The 10,740-nt window shown below is 49.0% G+C and overlaps 1 protein-coding gene across 1 annotated transcript in view; it reads right to left on the bottom strand.

The window, feature by feature from the left end:
• The window catches only part of ntrk2a (neurotrophic tyrosine kinase, receptor, type 2a), a gene marked incomplete at both ends in the record, with an annotated part of 44,501 nt that extends 33,761 nt beyond the window's left edge, over nucleotides 1-10,740 (bottom strand). The window contains 9 exons of the mRNA XM_084439350.1: nucleotides 1-8; nucleotides 2,417-2,720; nucleotides 4,380-4,512; nucleotides 4,891-5,027; nucleotides 7,720-7,868; nucleotides 8,148-8,216; nucleotides 8,416-8,487; nucleotides 8,984-9,058; nucleotides 10,535-10,740. The exon at nucleotides 1-8 is cut by the window's left edge and continues 30 nt beyond it. Coding sequence (XP_084295476.1) covers nucleotides 1-8; nucleotides 2,417-2,720; nucleotides 4,380-4,512; nucleotides 4,891-5,027; nucleotides 7,720-7,868; nucleotides 8,148-8,216; nucleotides 8,416-8,487; nucleotides 8,984-9,058; nucleotides 10,535-10,740 — 1,153 coding nt within the window. The remainder of the gene's footprint in view (nucleotides 9-2,416; nucleotides 2,721-4,379; nucleotides 4,513-4,890; nucleotides 5,028-7,719; nucleotides 7,869-8,147; nucleotides 8,217-8,415; nucleotides 8,488-8,983; nucleotides 9,059-10,534) is intronic.

Raw genomic sequence — 10,740 nt, 5'->3', positions numbered from 1 at the left:
AGAAAGAGAGGGAGAGAAAGAGAGAGAAAGAGGAGAGAGATCAGCCAGACTACAAATAATACACGCTACAAAAAAACACAAATCGATATTTCCATTACCAGGTCCACGACTGAGCAGAACATTCAGATTATTTTGAACAGTAGAGGATTATCACTGATAGTCTGTATTATATCTGATATTTATATGACTACTCACCATAGTACTGGGGATCTGTGACTGTTCCTGTCCAGGAAAACAAGACAACAGATTAGACCAATCTCTAAAAAGGACAGCTTGTGTAACTGTCTATTCAACAGTTTAAAAGCGATTGCGACACCGAAAACGAAAATCTAATATAGTGAAGGGTGCACCCTACAGGCTCATTTGCACCCCGTACTAAGGATGCTCCCTACTCAGATGCCTCCTACACCCTCCAAATGTCTCCTATACCCTCCAGAGATCTCCTACACTCACCAGATGTGTACTACACCCTCCAGATGTGTCCTACACCCTCCAGAAGCCTCCTACACCATCCAGATGACTCCTACACCCTTTAGATGTCTCCTACACCATCCAAAAGCCTCACACACCCTCCAGATACCTCCTACACCCTCCAGATGCTTCCTACACCCTCTGGATACCTCATACTAGGGCTGCCCCCCAAAGGTCGACTAAATGTTAGTCGACGAGAACAGTCTTCACCGACCAAGTTTTCCTTAGTCGTTTAATTGCAGGGGGAAAAACAACAACCTCAAAACCCATTCGGGAGCTGGAGTGAGGCAAGAAATCATCCAATCGTTGCGATCGATTTGAATGTGTAAAGAACGACCCCAAGAAGGTCACATGCAAACTCTGCAAGCAAACATTCGCCTGTCATTAAATGACCTCAAATATGACATGATCTGAAACGTGTAAGAAGCCTAACTTTGGAGGGCAGCTTTTTTCCATGATGCTCCTTATACATGGAATACCTTACAACAGACTCTAAAGCTTGAGGTCCTTCCTTCAGTCACAGAGTTTAAGTCCATGGCTCTAGACCTGTGTACTTCAACCTGTAACTGTTTTTAATTATTATAATTGGACACTCATTTATTTTGTTGATTTGTTTCTCTGTGAAAACTCGTCATCACTGTAAATGAGGGACACCTCAGTGCTTCACGAGTATAAATAGGTTTGAAATGAAACTATAGCCTGGCTAAACAGAGTGGCCATGCCAGATGGTTGCAAGCCACCTAGCATGGCTGGTCTAGATAGCCCAGATAGTGTTATTGGCTATTATCACATATTTGATTATTCTGGTATGCTAAATAATCAATGGCCTAATTTAAAATGAACAAATGTAATTTTCCATTTGCAAAATGTGCAAAATTGCAAAGTTACATGCAAGTATTCGTGGGTATTGCAAGCTTAATTACCTTGCTTAGCCTACGCTGGCTTCATTTTTAGCGACATACAGCTCACTTTTCCCTGACAAACGTGGACAGACTTGTGTTCCTTTCTCATAATATGAGCAGACTGAGATCGGCTTGCTATCGGCCTATTGTGTTGAAATAAACCCAAGTTTATTTATTTTACACAAGTTTATTTTAGAAGCCCTGGTGGTTTGGTGGCTGGTTGTTGTGATACAATCAGTCAGTGTGCTGCTTATGCCGCTACAGACAGCTGTTGTGGCTCACTCCGTGAGGGCACTTGTAAAATGTAAACAAGCTTTTTTTTTTTAAGGAACGACCTATACTGTAGCTCCGTGGGAGCAACTAGTCAACTAGTTGCTTGAACTACTAGTCGAGCAAGAAACTCTTTAGTCAGGGGCAGCTCTACCTCCTACACCCTCCAGATGCCTCCTACACCCTCCAGATGATTCCTACACCCTCCAGATGCCTCCTACACCCTCCAGATGATTCCTACACCCTCCAGGTGACTCCTCCACCCTCCAGAGGATTCCTACACCCTCCAGATGACTCCTCCACCCTCCAGATGATTCCTACACCCTCCAGATGCCTCCTACACCCTCCAGATGATTCCTACACCCTCCAGATGATTCCTACACCCTCCAGATGACTCCTCCACCCTCCAGATGATTCCTACACCCTCCAGATGCCTCCTACACCCTCCAGATGATTCCTACACCCTCCAGATGCCTCCTACACCCTCCAGATGATTCCTACACCCTCCAGATGATTCCTACACCCTCCAGATGATTCCTACACCCTTCAGATGCCTCCTACACCCTCCGGATACCTCCTACACCCTCCAGATGATTCTACACCCTCCAGATGCCTCCTACACCCTCCAGATGCCTCCTACACCATCCGGACCTCCCAGATGCCTCCTACACCGTTCAGATGACTCCTACACCCTCCAGACTTCTCCTACACCCTCCAGATGTCTCCTACACCCTCCAGATGTCTCCTACACCCTCCAGATGCCTCCTATGCACTCACCCTCCCAGGGGTCGTGCATGAAGTGTGCCCGCACGGTCTTGCGGTCCTGTCCGTACTTGTTGGTGGCGATGAGCGTGTACTGGCCGTTGTTGATGTGCGTGGGGCTGTCCAGCTGGAGGCAGCCGTGGAACTCCCTCTCCGACACGTCGTGGATCATGGTCATGATGTAGTCGCCCTCGGTGACGGGCTCGTCGTTCAGGAGCCACTGGAGGGTGGGCTCGGGGTTCCCGGACACGCTGAAGGGGATGCACCAGTGGTGGTCCGGGATGGCGTCACTCAGCTTGGTGATGTTGGGGGGGACTGGTTGTGGGGGGGGGGGGGGTGTAGGAGAGGGAGAGGAGGGAGGGAAGGTAGGAGTGGGAGGGGCAGAGCCGTTGGATGGGTGAGGAGAGAGTGAGACAGAGTTAGAAAAGTAGGGAGTGGGGTGAGGAAGGAGGGAGGGAGGGAGGGAGGGAGAGAGCAGAGCCGGTGAGATTTCAGCAGAGAAAGGGCTCAAACGCTCAGGCGCAAAAACGCCAGTCACACGAGACGGGGAGACAGAGGGAGAGATGTTGGGAGAGGTGGAGGGGAGGAGGGAGAGAGGAGCAGGGAGGGATGGAGTGTGGGGTAACCTGGATGTGCGTGTGTGTGTGTGTGTGTACGTGCAGTGACGCAACTAAGGGGGGTGCAGAGGGTGCAGTGCACCCAGGCGCCACAATGAGGGGGCGCCAGAGAGCTGGGGCGCAATTGAAGAGCAGAGCGCTGACTGACTAACTATACGATTCATAAATCTGCACTCCCTCACTCAGAACGGACGTTAGCTGGAGAATAAACAGTAGTTAGTTGTTAACAATACCACCATGGATGGGAGAAAAAAGCTTTCAGGCGCCCAAAACCGAAAAAGAAAAATGCATAGAGAGGATACAGAAAAAAGAGTGAGAACATCTCTGTCAAGTTGGATAACGTCAGACAAATCAACAAGTGATGGGGGCGGGAATTCTAGCTAGCCAGCTAGCTGACTTGCCTATTATTATAGCCTACCGTTCTACCTATTATATTATACCTAGTAGTCAGTTATATAAAGTCATGATGACACAGTTGCATTGAGTGTTTTAACTAACTGTTAATTTGCTTTTAGCAACATCCCCGGTGAAGAACAGAGCAGAGAGGGTGCTGATGGTGAAGGAGTGACAGGAGACTCAGACGAGGCTAGGTCAGACATTAGCCCGCTAGCCAATAGCCATAATGCTATTTAATAGACTATATGATGATTCATGATGCATGTAGGCTACAGATGTCAGGTTAAAGGTTTCTAACGTACTACATAATTGATTAGGGAGGGACTGGGGCAGCAGGTCAGCTGCACGCTAGCCAGATAGCCCAGACTTACTTTTCCCTAATTTAATTGTAGCTCTCAGTCATCCTGACCATGCCAGTGACCGTAGGTACAGAAGGACAGTAGGTCCTTCAGTAAACTAAAGATCATTAAAAATGATCTCCGTTCCACAATGGACAATGAGCGACTAACACATCTGGCAGTCATATCGATAGAAAATAAAGTCGCACGCTCCACTCATTTTGATGAGATATTAGACAGATGGGCAAGAATGAAATCCAGACACGTGAGGATCTAGGAGATAGACTAAAGATGAGATGAGGAAATCGGTTCCATACAGCCTACAATGGATTGTTGAGGATTAAAGAATTTCTTTCTTTCATTATTATTATTGCTATTTTATTTTTTTAACTGTAGGCTATAGGCTCTGAGGGAAGTTCAAAATGAGACAAAATACAAGTCAGTAGGCTTAGGCCGCCTCGCCTGCAGGCTAAATGTGTAAAATAAAATGTGTTAAGCACGCCTAACATGAAGGCCAATGTAAAAACGAACCCCTTTAAGAACAAAATAAATCTGTCTTATATTGATCAACACTGTCGCGGTCTTTTCGTTTGTGTGTGTGTGTGTGTGTGTGTGTGACTCACAGAGGATGTGGAGGAGCAGTGTGGCCTCGTTCTCCCCCACCACGTTCTCCGCGCTGCAGGTGATCTTGCTGGCGTGGTCCAGAGAGGACAGGTTAGAGAGGCGGAGCTCCGACACTTGGCCTGACGTCTCGATCTGCTGCGAAACGCACACACACACGTGCACGCGGTAATCACACACACACACGCACGCACCCACACACACACACACACACACACCACAAAAATTCAGACAGGCACACATACAGTACATACACTCATACACACACACACATACACACACACACACACACACATACCTGTTTAGCTAACTGAAGGTCAAACTGTCTGATTAGTGTATGTTAGTGTTAGGATGTGAGTCTGTGTGTGTGTCCGTGTGTTAGTGTGACAGTGCACGTGTGTGTGTATGTGTGTGCGTGCGTGTGTGTGTGTGTGTATGCATTTGTGTGTGTGTGTGTGTGCATGTGTGTGCATGCAAGAATGCATGTGTGCATGCGTGTGTACACCCTCTGACCTCATAGTTGGAGATGACGGGGGTCATGGTCCAGATGAGTTCTGGAGAGGGCGCTCCGGACGTGTTGCAGGTCAGAACCACGTCTGAACCCTCGGTCACCGTCACCTTGGACGGGCTCAGCGTTGCCATGGGAACCTCTGCATCCAGGATGGAGGATGGGAGGGAGGGAGGGAGGGAGGGAGGGAGGGAGGGAGGATTTAGAGATTCAGGCCAACGTCAGTGTTAGTTAAAACACAGAGCACATACACACACGGCAGCACACACACGCACACACACACGCACGCACACACACACACACACACACACACACACACAAACAGGAGCACATAATCACAGACACACATACACACACACATAAACAAACACATAGACACAAACACAAAAGATCTTGTCACACTCTGATTACTGCTGCATGTGTCCTCAACTAGTCCCATTCAAACTGATTGGACACAGTCTGCATCTTCAGCGAGAGGCCAAAACAACACCAAAACAAAGCCGTGTGTGTGTGTGTGTGTATGTGTGTGAGTATGTGTGTGTATTGGAGTGACTGTGGCCTGCGGGTAACCTGACCATGTCGAATCAGAGGGTTGGCAGCCCCCCCCCCCCCCCATGTCTCAGCCAATAGCGTAGCGGCGCCTGGCGAGGGATACGAGAGCGCTACGTTCGCTCAGATCTCTTATCTCCACTCAAGGCGGCCATCTCTGCAACGCTTATCGCCACGGTAACCCACTCAATCATTCGGAAAAGGCCCAGATAAACACCGGCTATTTCATCACTCCGGTGGCTATATCTGATTCCGCCATCTGCCTGGCATAGGCGTACACACAAACAAACACACGCATACACACACACACACATACTGAGAACAGCTGAATACAGTCTAGGGTTTCGTTTATAGCCCGTTGCAGCCATAAATTAGCTTGTCTGACCCGAACATCATGGACAGCTCATGGAACAAATCGTTTTTAACGACCGTTCATTTTGGTGACTTGTGTCAGTAGGCTAACAGAGGATAATTTCCTCCTACGAGGCCCAGTCCCAACTAGAGCCCCAAAACGTCAGGTTTGAGTCCCATTGTGACTCCTGAGGTAGGACGCTTTTTTTTTTTTCTCACATGAAAAAATGTCTCTAGCTGACTGTCATAAAGGTTCCCGACCCCTGAACCACACCAACCCAACATGATGAGCAACAGGGAAACGGTTGAGTCCCGGGGGGGAATTGAACCGCCGACCGTCCGCATGCGAAGCCAAACATCTACCGCTAGAGATATATTTAGGCTTTTCAGTCGCAGGCAAGGCTTCTGTCCTTCCCTGGTTCGTCAGGGTCTGCTTCTGTCTGCCGAGCCTTCGGCGGCTGTGCCTCCCTCAGACAGACGGACGTCCGGGCCTGGACCCCTACCACCGGCGTCGGCAGGTCGGATCACCGTTGGATCTACGCCCGTTCCGGCACCGTGACCAGCCCCTCCTCCGCACAACAACCCGAGCGGCGGCGAAGGCTTCCAGCAGTGGACGCCGGCGGGTTGCGCCCATCGCAGAGGGACCAGGTCCTGCTCTGGTCAGTGTCTCCTCTCAGCTCTCCTGGCGGTCTACGGTCGATCTCACACACAGTACCAGAACCAGAACCAAAAGCTTATATCTCCCCTTGCTGTTCTCGCATATGAGTACATGTGACCCAAAAGTGGACCGACAGAGAAAGAACTCTGGTTCTCTTTGCATTCGCAGTCCTTGTTCTTGAACGAGGAACTCTCTGGGGTTCTTCAGCTGTGATGATGATGTCTCGGTCGTGTGAAAAGCGATTGATGAGTGATAATAACATGCAAAGTGGGAGAACTCTGTGTGAACTCCAGTTAGAGAACAAGCTAAGCAGGATGGCCCTGAGTTCGCTTCCCTTCGGAGAAGCCTGGGGTCGTTCAGATCGTTCACGTTATAAATTCAATCAAACTGCTGTGAGTTTACTAAAAAATCCATGTGAAAAGCCCCTAACCTCTGGCTAAACCCTGCCATGTCCCCCTGCTGTCTGCTGTGACACTCCGTCTAGAGACAAGGAGGCCAGACTGGTGACGCAGGATAACAGCGGAGAGACGGAGAGAGAGAGAGAGAGAGAGAGAGAGAAAGAGAGAGAGAGAAAGAGAGAGAGAGGGAGAGAGAGAAGGGGAGAGAGAGAGAGAGGGAGAGGGAGAGGGAGAGAGAGGGAGAGGGAGAGAGGGAGAGAGACAGAGAGAGAGAGAAAAAAAGTGTGAAAGAGAGAGAAGAGAGGATGAGAGTGAAGGAGAGAGAAGGGAGGATGACAGTGAGAGAGAGAGAGAGAGAGAGAGAGAGAGAGAGAGAGAGAGAGAAGGGAGGATGAGAGTGAGAGAGAGAGCGAGAGCGAGAGACAGAGAGAGAGAAGGGAGGATGAGACAGAGAGAGAGAAGAGAGGATGAGAGAGAGAGAGAAGAGAGGATGAGACAGAGAGAGAGAAGAGAGGATGAGAGTGAAGGAGAGAGAGAGAGAGAGAATGGAGGATGAGACAGAGAGAGAGAAGAGAGGATGCCCCGGGGCGTCGTAGCCACGCCTCTCCTGCGTGTTGTCTTCATATGTCACTCTGGCGGGGGGTCCCCCGGCCCGCCCTCCAGGGGCGCACACGTAACCGTGGCAATGCCGAAAATAGCGTGGCTAATGGAGGCCGGGCAGAGGGACGGATCAATACCTGTTATCAATGCCACCGTTAGCCTGCTGCTAGAACCCTCTGTCCCCTCCTCCCTGCCCCAGGCCACTGCTGTGTGTGTGTGTGTGTGTGTGTGTGTGTGTGTGTGTGTGTGTGTGTGTGTGTGTGTGTCTGGTACAGTACCACAGCCAGGCAGGGTGAGTCTGGACAGGGGTCTCCATCTCCCCAGCTCGGCGGTGCAGCGCAGCTCCTGGATCTCCACCTCCTCCCCCAGCCACAGCTTGATCCACATGTTCTCACAGGAGCACTGGAGAGGGTTCCCTGACAGGATCCTACACACACACACACACACACACACAGACACACACACGCACACAAACGCACGCACAAGCACACACACGCACACGCACAAACATACAGATTCAAACATACAGTACATTAAAGCACATAGAGTGACATACATTGTGTGTGTGTGTGTGTGTGTGTCTGTGTGTGCGAGTGTGTGTGTGTGTGTGTGTGTGTGTGTGTCTGTGTGTGCGAGTGTGTGTGTGTGTGTGTGTGTGTGTGTGTGTGTGTGTGTGCGAGTGTGTGTGCTGATCTGACATACTCACAGGTAGGAGATGTTTAAGTGTCTGAACAGTCTCCAGGACAGCGATGACAGGTTGTTGTCTTTCAGATTCCTGTCAAATCAGAATGAACTTTATCGTCAACGACTACCCGGCAGGAAACAGATAAGTCTTCATTATGCCATTGATTCAGTGATCGTTCAGCGGGCCCTCTCCCTCACGAAGTTAACCGGTGATATGGATTTCCGGTAGAATTGGGAGAGAGCCCCTGACGCCATTGTCTGCGCTGTCTGAGCTGGTGGACGTCACTCACAGGTACTGCAGCTTCAGGTTGTTTTGGAAGGCCAGCCGAGACACGTAGGTCAGTTTGCTGTTGGCCACAGTTCTGGAGGGATGAGACGTCAACACAAACAATAACAAAAACGTCATGAGAAAGAGATAGGGGGGGGGGCACATAAACAAAAACACATCAGCAATAATATAATCGTTGAGAAGGGACAGGTAAACACAAAAACAACATCATAAACAGCGGCATAATGAGCTGTGATGGTGTCCGGCTAGCACCATGGCGATATCAGCCAGCTAGCACCATGGCGACATCAGCCGGCTAGCACCATGGCGACATCAGCCGGCTAACACCATGGCGACATCAGCCGGCTAGCACCATGGCGACATCAGCCGGCTAGCACCATGGCGACATCAGCCGGCTAGCACCATGGCGACATCAGCCGGCTGGCACCATGGTCACATCAGCCGGCTGGCACCATGGTCACATCAGCCGGCTGGCACCATGGTGACATCAGCCAGCTAGCACCACGGCGACCAGACATGCGGCGACTGTAAGCCTATATGGCGGTGGGCGGGTGGTATGACACACTCACAGATTCCTGAGGTTCCGGTAGAAATGCAGGTCTTTGTCATTGATGGATGAGAAGCTGCTTTGATTGGCGATGTAACTGGGAAGACACAGACAGCAGGTTGTGTTACAGATTCAACATGTGATACGTTGGGTCAACTGGAAGAAGAAACAGAAGTCGGGATGAAAACAAGAATTGTGATTAGTGGGGAAATATCTGTTTCTGATCGCTGCGGAGGTCAAGTCAAGTCAAACTTTATGTGTACAGTATAGCACATTTAAAACAACCATTTACCAAAGTGCTGAACAGGAATACCAAAAACAGATATAAAAGAAATAACAAACAATCAATATAATAATAATAAAAAAAAAAAAAAAATCATCATCATCATCATCATCGTCATCATCATCATCATAATACACACAATTAAGGTCATCTGGATATAAAACAGTGGGACTTTAGCAGTCTGTCAGGGTAGTGTCACTCAAGACTGATTCGCATACAGCAGGAAACAGTAGACTACTTACTTTACTTATATACATAGGCTATATTTAGTGTTCTCAACAATACTGTATGTTACCTTCACTGATAGGCCTGTCCCTCTAATCTGAATGATATTCTAGTCATGTTTTTATCTGGACACTTCCTAACCCCTCTCTGACCGAAAAACTATAACCTGCCCTTTCAAGTGAGAGAGAAATTGAGAAATTGCAGTTAAGTAGAGAAATAGAATAGAATTGAACAGATCTCAACTGAATACGAGTGGAATGTAATATTTTTATAACGACTGAATTAGGATTTTATTTATAACAACTTTGATGATAAAATGTGGTTTTAAAGTAAGAGTGGGAGAGAGAGCCGTTGGTCTGAATAGAAGCGCTCACCTCTGTCCGGGTTTGACATGAGGCTACTGTTCATCTGTGTCTGTTTGGGACAGTAATAGGCACTCAGCAAGTGTTGGACAGACTTGTCTTGGTAAATAAACCTGAATATTACTAGGAGAAATTACGCTGGAATAATGTCTAGGCTTTGAGGCCTTTATTGGATGGCGTAGCCTAATAAGCCTCCGTGTGCCCGTGCTAATATTTGGACTGCGCTGTCTGGGATTCATCGGGAGAGAGTGTTAGTCCTCGCCGCTCTTTGCGTGTCTCTCCCCGCGGCGACGACCGAGAGGAGAGAGGACACCCACATGTCCAAATACCAGACGTTTTAGGACAGTTGTTGTGACACATACATTCTAAACACACGCACGCACGCAGGCACGTAAACACACACACACACATGCGTGGGGAGATTAGAGGCAAATTACAATTCATAGACCTAGGCATTATGCATTGATTTGAAACCCCCTAGATTTAATTGATAACAGCATAGGCTGTAATCTGCCTGTCCTGTCTATGTGGGTTATGCAATGGGGTTGAAATTGACTCCACTGAACCTATGATATGATTTCACTTCAATAAAGAATTGTCAAAATGTATTTCAGCCGGTGTAACTGATTAGTGTGATAGCGAATGAAAGCACTTGTTTTTTGGTCAGTACCGGGTCTCGCGGAAATGTGGCACAGACACTCACATGTCGGTGATGTTCTCCATCTCGAGCTCTGACTGCAATACGGGGAAAGCCATGATGCTCCGTTCCTGGTCCAAGCACGAGATCCTAGTCCCGCTACAGGAACACGAGTCGGGGCACGCGGCAACGAACCCCCGCAGCGGCAGAGCCGTCAGAACCCAGCAGAACCCCAGCAGAGACAGCCCGCTCCCGCTTCTGAAGGCGCTCAT

Source organism: Borostomias antarcticus (genome assembly GCF_949987555.1).
Source record: "Borostomias antarcticus genome assembly, chromosome: 6".
Lineage (NCBI taxonomy): Eukaryota > Metazoa > Chordata > Actinopteri > Stomiiformes > Stomiidae > Borostomias > Borostomias antarcticus.
Note: the sequence above shows the minus strand (reverse complement) of the source record. Positions and strands in the feature narration are given on the sequence as shown.